Source organism: Dendrobates tinctorius, unplaced genomic scaffold (assembly GCF_039654945.1).
Source record: "Dendrobates tinctorius isolate UK_male_01 unplaced genomic scaffold, ASM3965494v1 ptg000028l, whole genome shotgun sequence".
NCBI lineage: Eukaryota > Metazoa > Chordata > Amphibia > Anura > Dendrobatidae > Dendrobates > Dendrobates tinctorius.
The window spans coordinates 85,731,413-85,748,303 of NW_027361696.1; the positions used below are offsets into that span (position 1 = coordinate 85,731,413).

Genomic DNA, 16,891 nt, shown 5'->3' on the forward strand with positions numbered 1-16,891 from the left:
AAGAGTTAATAAAATCTAATGAGAAAATTGACCACTGACTGATGGATTCAGCATATATTGCGCATTAAATTGTCAAGGAACATTACATGCTGTAAGTCACAATGGAATAACACACCACAATAAAGAACGTTTCAGTGCGTGAAGTTGCTAAGATCTCACCCATCTGAGCCAAGGGGCATCCAGATGTGGAACTCCAGGGTCAGGCGAACAGTTATCACGGTACCCGCCCTGTCGTACCCCACACTCACATGGCAGTACCCAAATCAGCTCTACAAATAAAAATATACGGTATTTGTTTCCGCCGTTCCTGTGTCACTTGGCAGGAAAAACCCTACAATAGCCATAAAGAATTAATGCAGCAAATTCAGAAGAGAAAAAACTAAAGCCTAGTGTGCAAGAGACACCAGGAATCTCATTCACTCTGCTGGAAAAATAAACCAGGGCCAAAAACGCGACGTGTGAACGTACTACAACCAGCAATGGCTTCCGGTTTTCGCTTTAGAAAACTTGAGGCATCGGCGTCATTCACCGCTGCACGTATTAACGATGGAGACCAGAGAGGGCCGTGCACACACAGCGCTGCACCACCTTCCACCGACCGGCACCGGCAGCTCTGAGGGATCATGTGACCTCCCACACTGCAGAACCGTAGCTCCGCCCCAAAGTAATATATAGAGCCCCGCTCAGTACTAAACGCTGACAGCGGTCACGTGTTGTTTCCCGTCCAGTAAGCGGCGGCAATGCTCGAAGACGGAGCCAGGTGACGTCACAGCTCAGCCCGCCGTCCACATGGAGCGCTGCATACGGGAGGAGGACGCCGTGCAGGGAGCTGCAGGTACAGCGCGGGATGCTGGCTTTACAGAAGTGCGCATGTCCTATAGCAAGGAGAAGCGGCTGCGGGAATTCTCTGCGGGGGAGGCTGCTTGGGGCCATGCTGCTGCCTGAGGTGGCCAGGACCTGCCTGAGCTCAGGGCACTGGGGCAGGAGATGGTGGCCGTGCATGGCGCCAGCGCCGAGAACTCCTCTCCTGAGCATATATGCTAATGATGCCGGAGGTGCCTTGTGGGCGTGGTGTGGCACTCCTATGTATTGCTTCTTTCTATCCGTGACTGACAACACCAGCTCTACATTCGGCCTTGGCTGGTGGAGGGCGCAGCAGTCAGTCCCTGAGAGTCAGGGAGCCCTGGCTGCACTCCACTGTAGTACCCCTCACGCCCAGGGGCGTAACTAGAACTGAATGGGCCCCATAGCAAACTTTTAAATGGGGCCCCCTTAAAGACACACCCTCGAAACCACACCCCTTCAAGACACACCCCCTTACTGATAATGCATATTAGAGTCACATTAAGTAACAGAATTAGAAATAATGTAACACAATTATTCCTAATCCTGTAACTCAGTCAATACAATCAAATTAGTTAAGCATTGATAATTTTATATTTTAAGTTGCTGAACCAACACCACATGGTATACAGCACCACCTGGTATATAGCGCCCAGCACCACCTAATATATATATATATCACCCAGCACCACATGGTGTATATAGCGCCCAGCACCACATGGTGTATATAGCGCCCAGCACCACCTAATATATATATATATATATAGCGCCCAGCACCACATGGTATATATAGCACCCAGCACCACTTGGTATATAGCACCCAGCACCACATGGTATATATAGCACCCAGCACCACTTGGTATATAGCACCCAGCACCACATGGTGTGTATATATATATAGCGCCCAGCACCACATGGCATATAGCGCCCAGCACCACATGGTGTATATAGCGCCCAGCACCACATGGTGTATATAGCGCCCAGCACCACATGGTATATATAGCACCCAGCACCACTTGGTATATAGCACCCAGCACCACATGGTGTGTATATATATAGCACCCAGCACCACATGGTGTGTATATATATAGCGCCCAGCACCACATGGTGTGTATATATATAGCGCCCAGCACCACATGGTATATATAGCGCCCAGCACCACATGGTATATATAGCGCCCAGCACCACATGGTATATATCAGGGCTGTGGAGTCGGTAAGCCAAACCTGCGACTCCAACTCCGACTCCTCAATTTCCCTTACACCGACTCCGACTCCACGACTCCGACTCCCACACATATTGCTTATATTTAAGTGAACAATTTATTGTAGTACAATGTGAACCTCAGACATCTAATCATTTTTATGATCCAATAATCAAGATATTTAGATAGAACAGAATATATATTGGTGTACTACCCGGTTTTCATTCTTTTTGGTACAGATACGATATGGATAGACAGATATGGATAAATGGATAGAGCAGATTTCTGATCTGCTTTTGCTATTGAAAACATTATCTATGAGCTCAAAAACCTTTCAGGTGATGCGGTTTTTTTAAAAAGATGATCAGCTTTTGCAGCTGAAAAACGTATCCTCAAAAAACACAGGAAAAACGCTGTGTGTGAATGTAGCCTTAGATCAGGAATAGAACAGCCATTTATAGGACATTTCATAACTTTCCCAAACTCCTATGAAAAAATATTCAGCACATCCTGCATTGAATTACTGTACCCAATTTATTATATATTTTAGGAGTCGGTCCATTTTATACCGACTCCACCAAAATGAGCACCGACTCCGACTCCACGACTCCGACTCCGACTCCACAGCCCTGGTATATATAGCGCCTAGCACCACATGGTATATATAGCGCCCAGCACCACATGGTATATATAGCGCCCAGCACCACATGGTATATATAGCGCCTAGCACCACATGGTATATATAGCGCCCAGCACCACATGGTATATATAGCGCCCAGCACCACATGGTATATATAGCGCCCAGCACCACATGGTATATATAGCGCCCAGCACCACATGGTGTATATTTACCCGGTAGCCCGCCAGACCAGACAGAGCCTGCCCCTGAGCCTCCCTTCCGTTATACTCAGTCACCTCTCTCTCTGTCTGTCTCTTGCAGCCCCCGGCCGGTGCTTGTTCCATCTTCTCATCTCAGCAGTGTTCTTCCTGCTTTCAGCGTCCATGTGGTGCCGCTCATTACCTATGCGCATATGTTATGAGCCGCTCATTACTTATGCGCATAGGTAATGAGCAGACACTGAAGGTGGAATAAGCACCGGCCGGGGGCTGCAAGTGCAAGTGACATGCATTGCTAGGGGAGGAGTTGTAGTAAATTGCACTACCCGGGTAGCGCCGATTGGAGCCGGGGACCCGGGCCCCTATATAGGCCGGGCCCCAAAGCAACCGCATCTGCTGCTACCCCGGTAGTTATGCCACTACTCACGCCCCAAACATTTGCTTGTAAGAAAAATGTCCGGGGGGGTGTGTTCTGGCATTGAAATGAGAACTGGTCGTTTCCTCCTCACTAGTTTCACTTTTCAGTGTGTGTCTGGGGTAGGAGCAGCTGGGTGGTCCTGCTCTCTGCACTGAGCCTGCTAGAGGGGGAGAATTTGTTACTGTGTGAGGAGGGCTTGTTCATGTGGTCGGGGAGAGCCTGTTGCTATGGAGGGTGGGGTTGTTGCTATAGAGGGCATGTTTTTAGTAGAGTAGGAGGAAACGACCAGCTCTCATTTCAATGCCATAACACCCCCCCCCCCCCCAGGATGTTTTTATTACAAGCAAGAGCTGATATCTAGCAAACGCTGCAAACTGGCCACAGAAGGTAAATTACTTATTGTCTGCATTCTGCAGCCCAGATATGCACTGAGATTATGTGTGTGAAAAGCTCGGAAAAGCCCTTTAATTTTGCTGATAAACCTGCAAAACTATGGAGCTGTTATGATCAGCCATGCAGTTTTGCAGGTGAAATCGCATATTTCTTGTGATTTAGCAGGGAATCGGTGAAAAGACACGCAGCAGCCTTGTGGTAAAAGCCTCAGCATGACCGCTGTGTGTGAACGCAGCTGTAGTAGCATCGCCTTTACCCCTTCAGTGCTGCAGTGCCTTCTCCTATGTGCTGTAGAAAGTCTTTGTCACTGATCTGTTTGTGGCTTTCAGATTACAGAATATAATGTATAATAAAAAGAAAAAAATCCCAACCAGCGTAAACCCCATCCCCAGTCAGATTTCGTGGCTCAGGTAGAGACGCACAGAATGACTGAATACTTTTACATGTCTGTTTATTGCTCAGAACATTCCAGGATCCTAATCCATCTCCAGCAGGGAAAAGCCTTTGTATGGAGACCAGAAGACGCTCGCAAGATCCGTGAGGAGCACGGCCTGGTAGGAAACCTCGTAGGAGCGTTGGTGAGGAAACCGAGACAGAATACGCGGCTTGGCCTCCCACTTCACCTTCTGCCTGAAGAAGCCCGGCTCCTGGTGGAAAATGGGGCAGCACGACTGGTACATCATCGCTTGGCAGACCAAGAATTCGCAGAATGTGATGGATTGCCAGTGGTGCGTATCACGAGCGGTGTATAGAGAAGAAAAGGCCGACTGAAGGCCAAATATCGCTGCTCTTAGGATTTGTATCTACACCTTCTTAAATCATCACTTGTGTTAGTGCAGAACATGTGAAATCTATGTGTGTACTGCAGAAACTACTCGTCACATGCACAGAACTGATTTTCAGCAGCAGAAAATCTGCCATGTGTGAATATACCCTTAAATGTGAGCTTTAATGGAGCTATATTCCTTGTCGACCATCTGTCCAAACACCTGATGAGGACAAAAGGTGGCTACACTAAGCTTATACCTTCTCTATTGCTTTCCCCGTAGCGTTGTTTTTATAATTTTTGGGAAAATGCTCTTGAGACCAGTGCTGCATATCACAGTCCGTATTATGGCCAGAACACCCTGATCCCATACTTCTGCTTGGATTTGTGCTCGGCCTTGTGTTGCAACGATAATCTGGACCCCAATGTATGGCTGGGTTACAGCCTCTGAAATATAACTTTACCTTGTCTGGTCTATAAAGTTACGGTGTCATTTACAGGATGAAACAGAAGACTTGGCCACTACAGAAGAGAAGGAATCCTATGCACAATTTCTGGATCAGAGCTATGAAGAGCAGTGGAAGTTGGCCCTGCAGGAAAAGAAGCGCACGTTGGAAACCTTATCGGAGCGGATTGCAGAAGGCAGAAGCAAGAGGAAAAGACAGCGTGTTGAGCAGAAAGGTATTGTGGGGACAATGAATGCCCTTTCTTCTATTGCCAGGGTCTTATTTGGTAAAATCGTATTAAAGGGAACCTGTCACCCCCCCTTCCCCCAGGTGTTTTTAAGTAAAGAAAAGCCACCTTGCGCAGCTCTAATGCTGCATTCTGTCAAGGTGGCTCTTTTACTTAGCGTCCCTTCCACCGCAGAAGTAATCGTTTTTAAAATTGGTCAAAAATACCTGAATTTTGACCAGGGGGCAGGTCTGACAGACGCCTCACATCCATCACTCATTTCTTCCCTGAGTCTTTGCTCCGCCTCCTCAGCGTTCTTTTGAAATCCTGACGCCTGCGCTGTACTATATTTTCTTGGGCATGCGCAGTTAGCGCTGCCCGTGCTGTCACATCACATCCTGGCCTTCCTATCGTGGATGCGCGGCCAGAGATCTCGCCCCCGCAGTCGCTTATGATTTATTCACACTGCGGGGCCTGGAATCTCGGGCATGCGCAGTAGTTCTCTGCGGCTCTCATGCCCAGGATTCCCAGCCCCACAGTGTGAATAAATCATAAGCGACTACGGGGCGGGATCTCTGGCCGCGCGTCCACGCAGGCGCGATAGGAAGGCCAGGATGTGATGTGACAGCACAGGCAGCGCTAACTGCGCATGCCCAAGAAAATATAGTACAGCGCAGGCGTCAGGATTTCAAAAGAACGCTGAGGAGACGGAGCAAAGACTCAAGGAAGAAATGAGTGATGGATGTGAGGCGTCTGTGTCAGAGGGGGAAAGATCTGCCCCCCAGTCAAAATTCAGGTATTTTTGACCAATTTTAAAAACGATTATTTCTGCGGTGGAAGGGACGCTAAGTAAAAGAGCCACCTTGAATGCAGCATTAGTGCTGCACAAGGTGGCTCTTTTACTTAAAAATGCCTGGGGGGGTGACAGGTTCCCTTTAATGGTAAAAACTTTTATGGATGCAGTTGCTCATTTTTATTTTTTGGGGGTGGAGAAGAGAATTTTGCAGGCTGTGGGCCCAATTCATCAAAGCTTTCACACCAAAATTCTGGTCTAAAAGCTTTGAAAAGTTGCAAAATTTAGGCGCAGCTCAGAGTGGCGCCACAGTTTCCCAACTCTTGGTGTTTATACTCCAGTTTTGCACAGGATGGGGGTGTGATGGGTGGCTTGTCTAATTCCCAACAAGCTGTGGCGTTCTGTTTGCCAGAAATCTAATCCAGTCCCCCACTAAAGTGCAATTCTGGCTTGGCGTACACCATTTGTCAGATGCTCCAGATTCATAAATCATAAGTGTCTGACTCCAGCACGGCCCCCTCATCAAGACCGGTATAAACAACGCTCTTTTGATGAATCTGGCCCATTGTTTTTTGATCCGGATAAAAAATTGATTGCAGCCAGAAACGGAAGAAATTTTAAGATATTTTGTACCCTTTCAAATGAAGGGATCCATAATGGAGTGTTTTATTTTTGGCATCCAAAAATGTAAAAAACCACCGGACATGTGAACAGAGCCATAAAGGATAGCAAGGTGTGGAGAAATAAAATTTGAAAACTGCTTTGTTGCACAAATACTCATACAATAGCTGCAAATCTTCAGTTTTCAGGAGGCTACAGGCTTTCCGTCATCTGGATGTAAAGAATTACAGTTCCATATTTTGCATGTTCAGTCGTGGGCGAAAAGTTTTGAGTCTGACACAAATTTTTTGTTTTTCACAATTCGTGCTGCTTTAGTGTGGGTTTTTTTTTTTGTTTTTTTTTTTGTCGGATGTTTCCATGGTTACTGAAGTACAACTTCAGCTTTTACACTTCTTCACAAATACATCATGTTTATGTGAACAATCAATATCTACAATGTTGATTCTTATCTTTCAAGAAACACAAAATTTGTAAAAGTATCAAACTTTTCGACAAGACTGTAGTATGGAATGGAGAACCAATCTCTAGGATAAGACGCCCCTCTTAGGCCCCCTTTACACGTGTTTCCGGAGCGTGTGACGTCTGTTTTCACACATACTGGAGACATGCTCGCATATTAAAATCTATGGTGATCCTCACAGCTCTGTATTTTTACACGTGTCAGTTTGGTCCACAAGAGGATATGTCTTTTTTTTTTTTTTTCCTGGCGCACGGATGACAATACATACCGCACACGTTGACACAGATGACAGAAGGTGTTAAAGATGTGCGAAGATAGAGATGGATATTGGGTAGATGGTTAGATATCCGTGACATATGCCTTGTGAGTGTACCTTATTGTACATGTAATAACCTGATAAATGTAAACAATAATATGGGGTCCTGCCTATTTCTGATAACCAGCCTAAAAATCCCAGACCTCAGCCACCCCAGAAGTGGTACATCACATTCTGACACTTCTCCTTCGCTCTTCCCGATTGCCCTTGTACGTTGGCAATCAGGAGAAGCAGTGATGTCGTTTAACGTTACTGCTCTTCCCAGTTGCTGGGTCTCGCTGAACACAGTGTGGGTTGGATTTCGGGAATGCCATAAGAAGTGCTGGGCTACATCAGACCTGTGAGGGACTTTTTTTTTTTTTTTTTTTTTTTTCTTAAACTGGTGAACAAGGAACAGTGTCTTCATTTTATTTTTCTTATGTTTTTCTGGTTTTATTTGTAACTACATCAGATTCTCTGGACTACGTCAGACCTGCTTGCTTTTATTTATTTAAATTGGTGAACCAGGGAAAGTGTCAGGGAGTGGTTATATAAAGTGCTGTTTATTTATTACGGGGTTAGTAATGGGGGTGTCTCATAGACATATCTCTCCATTACTAACACCAGGGCTTGATGTTAGCTGTGTTTTTGGACAATTCACAGCTGACATCAACCCCGATTGACCTGTTGCGGTGGCAATCGGGAAGAACAAAGATGACGCGCCGGACTTGGCATATCTAATGTGAGGTGCCACTTCTGGGGTGGCTGTGGGCAGGGAAGAGCCCAATAACCATGGAACTTCCCAGCCTGATGATATCAGCCCACAGCTGTGTGCTTTACCTATGCTGGTTTTTAATCTCTCTCTATCTTTGCACATTTTTAAGACCTAAAAATCTTGTAATTTCTGTTCTGCATCATATTCCAGTTCGTGTCACACTTATGGTACACACGGATGGGCAACAGAAAACCTCAAGGATAGCAAAAACTGACCGTTTAAAGTCTACTTTTTTTTTTTTTAAGTGGACATGTGAAGAGGGACTTGAATGATTTCCCCACTACTATCATATGTGACCCACCCATAGCATATGTGATAAATTTTTGATCACGGAGTGGAGGCAGTGTTACTGCTAATAACTAAAATGAGGGTTCAAATTTCTCATTCCTCCTTCCTTCCATCCTTTGGGATTGAATGAACGAATGTAGATGGTTCTCAGGGGGTCCTGTAGACACTAATGGAGTGGCAGCGGTCCTGTGTTTTTCATTACCGATTGTAGTGAGGAAGAGTGGGGGATCGAGATCCAAGGTCTAATTATGTCTGTTGTGATTATAGAAGAAACAGTGGAGTCGTCCTCAACGGGTTACATTAAAGAGCTGCTAAACCTAGAACAGACCTTCCACTTCCCAAAGGAAGCAATGATGGTGCAGATTCCCACAGCTCAGATACATCCTGGTAATGAAGAAGAGGTGGATATACAAGAAGCATCCCCGGAATGGCCATACACTGGTCAAAAGAGTCATGAAGCACGCTACAAAGTTTTCAGGGATCTTTGGCAGAAGGGCTACTATCTCACTAGCGGTGGCAAGTTTGGAGGAGACTTTCTTGTTTATCCAGGTATCTTATTCCTGCCAATACTTTTACATTTTTGTATTTGTATACTTTAGGGTGCTTCACAATCTGACATGCATTTTTGTCATTGTGGACTGTATGGTGCGGGCTCAGGAAACTCTCGCTTCCCTGAAACTCTGAACATTGCAACAGACTTCCAGAATAAAAAAGTTATTGATCGACATTTACCACCGGGCGCTAAAAGTCGGGTATGAACCCCAAACTTTTAAGTTGGGAAATTAGCTGGCACAGATCCCGTGTAAAAGGGAGTGGGAGCGAGCCGGGGTCCTAAGACCTGGATCAGAATCTCCTCATTTATCAGCACTTTTGAGAAAGCACAGTAATGCACTCGTCTACTTCCAGCAGTCGCATAGGCATTGAATAGGGAGAAATTCACCGTGCGCACTTCTTTGTTCAGACGGACTTCTGCAGAGAATCGTTCTATGAATCTCTGGGGTCCTAACTGTCGGAACCCCTGTGATCTGTAAGTTAAGCCCTGTTCTATGGATAGCATATAATAATGTCTGTAAAGCGCTGCGGAATATGATGGCACTGTATAAGCACCAAAAGAGCAAAAAGGTTTACCCGTCCAGGCCTCCAGACAAATGCACTATCAGGGTGCAGTGGACCCATATAATTAAGATGACAACACAGGTGCAAGAATACCGATAAAACAACCGCTCACAGCCTACCAATAAATGGAGGGGGTGGTTGCCTGGTATGTTAATGCACAACAAAAAACTTGTATGCAGCGCTGTTCACACTATGGCCATGCACAGCATCCAGGCCAGCCTAGTAGTGACACCCTTCTATTAGCTCAGGCGGGCTGGCCCAGCGCTATCAAAATGCATGCCATGTGAACAGACACCGCAGTTTACAAGACCAAATGGGCCCAACTGCACCCTGAATGAAAAGTGCAAAAAAACATTATTTTATTCTATTATTGGAGGATTTTTAAGTCCTCTTTCTGGCTATTTCAGTGTTAGGATTTAGTGTTAGGTACCCGTAAATGTGGAGACCTTTGGCGCAGGTTACGGGCTCACGTATTTTGGCTAAAATATCAGCTAATAGTCCACTTTTTTTTTTTAATGTGTTTTTTGCCCCCTCCATGTATTGGTAGGCTGTGAGCGGTTGTTTCATCGGTATTCTTGCACCTGTGTTGCCATCTTAATTATATGGGTCCACTGCATCCTGATAGTGCATTTGTCTGGAGGACTGTATAAGCACGCATAATAAAGAGAACTTCATCCTGGGAATAACCATTTTAAGTAAAATATATCAAATCTAAATATCTCCATGTCCATGTTCCTGCACAGTAAGACTGCCATTGCACAGTACACAGCAGGGGCACATTTATAAGATTATCTCAGCACAGGAACATTTTATTTATACACATCCAATTGTGGAAAATATTATTATTTCAAGATCGATCAACTAAAATGCATTTTATTCGTGGGGAGAACCCCTTTTAAGTTTGTGTACGTGATGTTATTTTTGTTTTTTGTTTTTTTTTGGGGGGGGGGGGGTCTGTTCTGAAACCCTTAATTTTTTTTTTTTTTTTTTTAAGGCCAAAATTTTTTTTTTTTTTTATCCACTATACAAAGAAATCACTAGCAATTTTGTGAACAAAGATGCTAATACAATGTCTAAAAAGTTGCTCTGATGTCTTCCCGTTTACTTATATTATAAATATAGACTGGCTTGAGACTGACAAACGCCTAAAGAATGGTCGGCTCAGTCTCCTAACCTCCAGGCATCTTTTGAAAGCTAAAGCTGTTACAAGACTGAAACGTATGACCTAATACTAATATATGAACAGCAAGCTGTTAAATAAAAATGCAAATGCTCATTTTTTCGAACATTTTCTGGGTGCCTTTTTTTTTTTTTTTTTTTTTTATTTTCCCAGTTGAGTTTTGGAGTGGACTCGCCTGAAAGACATTGCGTGCACATACCCTTGGCTCAGAACTGAGCCTTTAGTCACTTAGTTTTTGCCCCACACATGACTTTTTCTATCCACTTTTTTTAATTATTGTTACAATGTTAGGCTGTGTGCACACACTGCGGATTCTGCTGCGGATCCACAGCGGATTTGGCCCGTATCTTTTGACCTGCAGATTTACCTGCGGATTTTACAAAATCCGCATGGCCAAATCCGCAGAGCATTCCGCAGCGTGTGCACACACCCTTAGACTTGGGTGCCTTCATGCAGGATTGCATTGTTAAGTGCCGGGTGATAGAAGACATGTCAGGTTTCGCTTAGTAGGGACCACACGTGCTCTTGTACTATATATGAGTGATCTATGGCCATGTAGCTGTGACTTCATTATTGAGCAAAAATTGGGGAGTGAGAAGGATCCATTCTACAAGAAGCTGTATATTAGTGGTTCTTATTATTGATGTGTTTCGAGTTATAACACTTCAGGATCCAACCATATATGTAACACACAGTCCACGTGTTGAGCTGCATGTTTTTCATTATTGTAACAATATCTCTTGGCTGCAGGAGATCCCATGCGCTTCCATGCACACTTTATCGCCATCTGCTTTCCAGAAGACCAGGACATTGCTCTGAGTGACATCATCACTGCAGGACGCTTGGGCACAAATGTGAAGAAGACTGTTCTCCTCTGCTCCACCAACCGCGAGGGGCGGGTATCATACACATCTTTACAGTGGTCCGGATTGCAGTGAGGTGCCACCAAATGGTTTTATTAAAAATTGCACTGGACACTACGTTCACTGCTCTTGTAATATATATCCGACCGTCAAGGCTCCAAACGTAAAGCTGTCGGGTGGCGGCTGCATTTGGACAGAAGGCGGTAGATGAGGAGCCCGTGGAACAGTGTGTGGTCAGGGCAGCTGGAAACAAGAAGAATTCAGTGTGGGAATATTGTACATAATCAATGCTGACGTCTCCATACAACACAATGTGTGTTTTTTTTTTTTTGTTTTTTTGCAATGCAAACAATCAAAGCTTACTATTTACAGAGAATGTGTCGTCGGGGAAAAAAAAAAAATTATTTAAATAAGGATTTTCTGTCTCACTCTTTTTCTTTAGATTTCGCATTTATTTTCTTTATATATCATGATATTTGCTATTTTTTTTGTAATTTTTAACAATGTTTCAATTTTCACATTGGGTCCTAGGCATTTATCAGTTCCTTACTTCCTGTCCTTTCAGGAAGACTATTCGGCAGTCTCTAGATCAGCAAAGACAGGATTATGATGACAGGTAACCGGTTATAACACAGGATCCAATCACAATAGGAGGTCACAGCTCACCTGCTCCTCCTCTTCACAATGACCTATGCTTATTAGATGCTTCAGAAGATGGGGGGGGGGGTTGGGGGGTCTGTTCATTGCAGCTAATGTATAATCGATTTCTTGAAACAAGAAGTTAGTCTAAAAAAAAAAAAAAAAAGTCCTTGTGACCAGAGTGACAAGCAAGATTTCTAACTTTTATTCTTAACAATTATTCCTTGGAAAAAAAAATACATGTAACACAAAAACCTGATCTAAATAATTGGTCTGGTGATAGTGACACATACCCTTTAAGGCTGGAGTCACACACGACGATGACAAAAAAGGTCCGTTTTTTTACGGACCAAAATCGCACAAATGTATCATGAACAGTTATCCGTATGTCATCCGATTTAAATGCGATTTTTGTCACATCTAAGCATCCGTGTGACATCTGTATGGCGATATTTTCTCGCCTGTTTGCAAAATTGACATATAACTGTTTTCAGGCCTAAAATCATCTAAATCACCATCCAAACCCCTATTTATTGCCTCATCAACATGTGAGCCTCCTCACTTGGCAGTAGAGTGCGTGCTTATTTTGTGTTAGTTGATCTTACTGACAAACATGTCCTATAGACTGACTTTTAACACCACTGAGCGTGTGCTTTATAATTGGGTATTGTCACAATGTTATCGCGAGCCATACCCAGTGAGGGTGGATCCGAGGAGGCGGAGAAGAATGCGGGTCCATCCACTTTTGAGGCGCCGCCTCACAAAAGGACATTTCCATCGGCTCTATTCCTCTCTGCGTAGCCATCCGGACAAATTCTTTCAATATTGCCGGATGAGCATTGGTACTTTTGATCGTTTGCTGGGGATTGTGCGTCCTGGGATAACCTTTCAGCTCACCAGGATGCGCAAAAGTATTTCTTCCGAGGAGCGCCTTCTCCTTACTTTACGGTATGTGTTACCAACATATGTTTACCAAGTTTTATCAAGACAAATTATTTTCCATGCCTTTGCCCAAACTTATTAGTAACAATTTTGAATATGTTTGGCCATCAACATTATTTAGATGAATGTTCCCTAAATCCACTAAACATACCATGTAATTTGTGTTTGCTAATGACTGGGTTTAAATGTGAATATTAGAGATTAGTGCAAACCATGACCACATATTTTCCCTGGCTTAACATTTGTCTGTTTTTGTTTGTTATAGATTCCTTTCCACAGGCCTGTCCTATGTGCCCCTGCATTTAGAGTTTTTAATCGGAAAATCAACCATCTCCGGCATTGTCCGCTCTACTTGCGCCACAATCTGGTCCAGACTCCATCAAGTTATAATGCCAGAGCCCAAAATGGAGGACTGGTTACGTATAGCCCAGGGCTTCCAGGACACGTGTCAGTTTCCAAATTGTATTGAAGCCCTGGATGGAAAGCACATCCGTGTGCGTAAGCCGCCGAACTCGGGGTCCCAATTCTATAATTACAAGCAGTTTTTCTCTGTAGTGCTGTTGGCCCTGGTTGACAGTCGCTACAGGTTTGTAATTGTAGATATTGGGGCCTATGGAAGAATCTTCAATTCTTCCATTATGGGTCGGTGGCTGCACAATAATCAATTTGACCTCCCACCACCACGTCAGCTCCCAGGGTCTCAAATGGATGCTGTGCCTTACGTTATTGTTGGAGATGAGGCGTTCCAATTAACCAGGAACATTATGAGTCCCTATCCTCGTAGATACCTTAACCACCAGCGCAGGATCTTTAACTTTCGCCTTTCACGTGCCCGACGACTGGTGGAGTGCACCTTTGGTATTCTTCGTGCCAAATGGTGTGTTCTCCAGTCGGCAATTCAGCTAAGGGAAGAGAATGTTAATTTGGTGATACAAGCATGTGTTATCCTGTACAATTTCACCAGAATACATGACTGCGCAGCTTCTGATGATCAGGAACTTGTGGTTCCAAATGTAGTGGCCCCTAGGCCCCCTGTTATTTCACCCCGTCGTCAGCCCTCAGGACTTAAAGTCCGTGATGTTTTCACAAGGTATTTTGTTTCACCTGTTGGAAGTACAGTACTCCCTGGCAAGAGAATGCCTTATTTGTGTAGTATCTTGTTTTTGGCTTTCATAAAAAATCTTTGCTGTATGTATTTTAGTTTGTGTTTTTTCTTTTACTTTCTGATATCATGTTTGTATTTTCCCCCACTACACATTACATAACAATTAGTAATGGGAACAATCACTCAGATAGTAAGCTTTTTTACTAAAGAGAAACTTTTGCTTTGCCTAAATACTAGGCACACCATATTTTAGCCATATGGCCTAACTTGCATATATTACACATTACAAATTATGTAAAAAAAAAAAAATAAATAAATAAAGGCACAAGCCACAAACAATATGCCACAAGTCTGTTGGCAAGAACTACACCCTACTACAAGTGAGGGTAGGTCGGGGGAAGGTAAGGCGGGAGTTCTGTTTGGGTGTTGGTACTTGTTGGTTGGGCAGCATCACTGTCACCCTGTATGGTAGCAGATGCTGGTTGGGTAGGGGCCATCCTTGAAGGATCTTGTTGTGGGTTGTAGTAGGGGTAATTGGGATATGGTTGTTGGTAGTCATGTCTGAATGACTGACCAATTTGCCCATATCCCCAATGATGCTCATGTGTACCATAACCATGTTGTGGCCAGCCTCCCACACTGGTTCTGGTATATTGATCATATTGGCCTTGTGTGCTGTGCCTAATATATTGGGTCTGTGGAGGCCAAAGGCCAAATTTGTGGTGTAGGCATCCTCGGAGGAGGTAGTGGCTCACTGCTTGCTGGCCCCTGCACTGCTTGGCTACCCTGCAGAAAAACTAGATTTTCTGAGGAAAGCTGCCACCTTTCCAGAAAACGAAATACTGTGCCAGGATGATTTGGTGGTGTGCAAAAGTCAAGCACAATTTGGAGGGTCCCTCTTGCACGCAGCCTATACTCCCGGGGAATAGCCCGTAGGTACTGTGCCAGACTCCGGCCATAAGCCTCCTCCCCATCATCATGTGCTGCCCAAGACAAATAGTCCAGAACACCTCTGTCCACCTGTCTCCGGGTTCCTGTAGCAGCTCCTTCTCTCCTGCGCCTACCACGTCGGGGAATGGCGGTAGCCTGAGGAGATGTATCCAGAGCCAAGGTGGGGCTGCTACTATTGCCCAGCTCTTCTGGGTTTGCTTGCTTGCTAGCTGGATGCTGCTGGAGGTGGTGTTGCTGGTTGTGGAGGATGGGTGCTGTAGAAGGGCCAGCCCCTTCACCAACATTTAACCCTGGGTCTATTTGCACCTCTAAGTTGGATGCTGTCTCACGCTCTGTGATGTTGGACTTGGTGCTGGTGAAAGCAAAAAAAAAAAAAGTTTGGAATTCAAAAAATATAAAAATAACCAAGTTTGGATAGGCATGCACTTATGGGCGCAGATCCATAACTGGTGCAAGGAAGTTGAGGCGGTCATAGTATAGATACTTCCGCTTACTGGGTGCGGACGCTCCACTCCTGGTGCGCAGCTCTCTCTCCCGCCTATATTGATCCCTACAGCTGCGCCAACGTCTTGTAACATCAGTCACTGCAATAGACCAATAAAAAAGGAGCTCTAAGAAAAAGGGTTTATGTTGGAGAGTGTGCAAACATTTTAATAAGCCAAAATATACATTTAGAGTAGGCAGCCAGTGTTGGGTCTAAAGACGCAAAAATGTAAGGCATGGAGAAAGGGAAAAATTACCAATACTGATAAGTTCGTCTAATAGGAGGAGAGGATGTTTTAACTATGGGGCCCAGCAGATATTATTTATCTAGTACAAAAACCAGTATGCATTTCTTACATAATGTATGTCCCAAATATCAGCCCTTTTGTTCGGTTCCCAATTTAGAAGAAAAGGGTGCAAGCAGGGCAGTTAAGTAAATTCAGAGTGCCAACATTTGGGGATATCACGGAATCATTTTAGGACAATATACAGACATTGCAATGGGGACTACAGATTTGCTTCCTTTAGAAGTGGGAATGATGCTAGATTTTGGCCATAATTGCAGGAGTAAGTGTTAGCTTGGCAGGGTTTTTTGTGTAATATGATTAAAAAATTCTTGTACTTACTAATTTGCTCTTGGACCTCACGAAATCTTTCACCATAATCATGGAACAGCTGTCTGCATATTCTTCATGCTGCCTCCTTGTGTGCTCGGTCTGCATAGTGTGCATCTCTCTGATCCCATAGTTCTTGCCTCTCCTGGACCAGAACTATGAGCATCTCCACGTTTATATGCAGGGCCATGCTTGAGGAATCCGTGGAGGCGTACTTCCTGGGTTTTTTATGGGTTCCAGTGAAATTTGCATGGCCAAGCTTCCTGACAAAGCCTGATGCAATTTCCTGTCACCTGGCGAAGTCTTGCGTTTTTTCTTGCAAGTCACATTTGTGGTCCGTGTGTAAGTTTTTTTTGTTTTTTTTTCCCTCGCACCCATAGACTTGCATTGGCGAGTCTCGGACGAGAATCGGTGACTCGTCCGCTTTTCTCGCTAGTGTGACTCTGGCCTAAGAGCTGTTGTATTGATGTCAAAATTGCTCATTTCATTATCTGATCACCTGTGTCAGCAAAGACCATGATTAAATATTAACCCCTTTCCTACATTGGACGTACTATTCCGTCCATGTGACCTGGGACCTAAGTCCCAAGGATGGAATAGTACGTCCAGCGGCACTCACGGGGGAGCGCCGCT

At 44.5% G+C, this 16,891-nt stretch overlaps 1 protein-coding gene and 1 long non-coding RNA gene across 3 annotated transcripts in view; one reads left to right on the forward strand and one right to left on the reverse strand.

The window, feature by feature from the left end:
* LOC141085618 (uncharacterized) overlaps nucleotides 1-3,147 on the reverse strand; it is an 80,555-nt gene extending 77,408 nt beyond the window's left edge. The window contains exon 1 of the long non-coding RNA XR_012231337.1: nucleotides 2,963-3,147. This is a non-coding gene — a long non-coding RNA (uncharacterized lncRNA). The remainder of the gene's footprint in view (nucleotides 1-2,962) is intronic.
* Nucleotides 678-11,940, forward strand: TSEN34 (tRNA splicing endonuclease subunit 34). Of its 2 annotated transcripts, none has more exons than XM_073571146.1 (5): nucleotides 678-835; nucleotides 4,158-4,423; nucleotides 4,962-5,142; nucleotides 8,633-8,914; nucleotides 11,412-11,940. In XM_073571146.1, the coding sequence occupies exons 1-5, from the start codon at nucleotides 790-792 to the stop codon at nucleotides 11,597-11,599; spliced, it is 963 nt and encodes a 320-aa protein (XP_073427247.1). In that variant the 5' UTR covers nucleotides 678-789; the 3' UTR covers nucleotides 11,600-11,940. The 2 variants fall into 2 exon arrangements, with proteins under 2 accessions (XP_073427247.1, XP_073427246.1); XM_073571145.1 differs by lacking the exon at nucleotides 678-835 and adding an exon at nucleotides 927-1,055.
* Nucleotides 11,941-16,891: the final 4,951 nt, after the last annotated feature.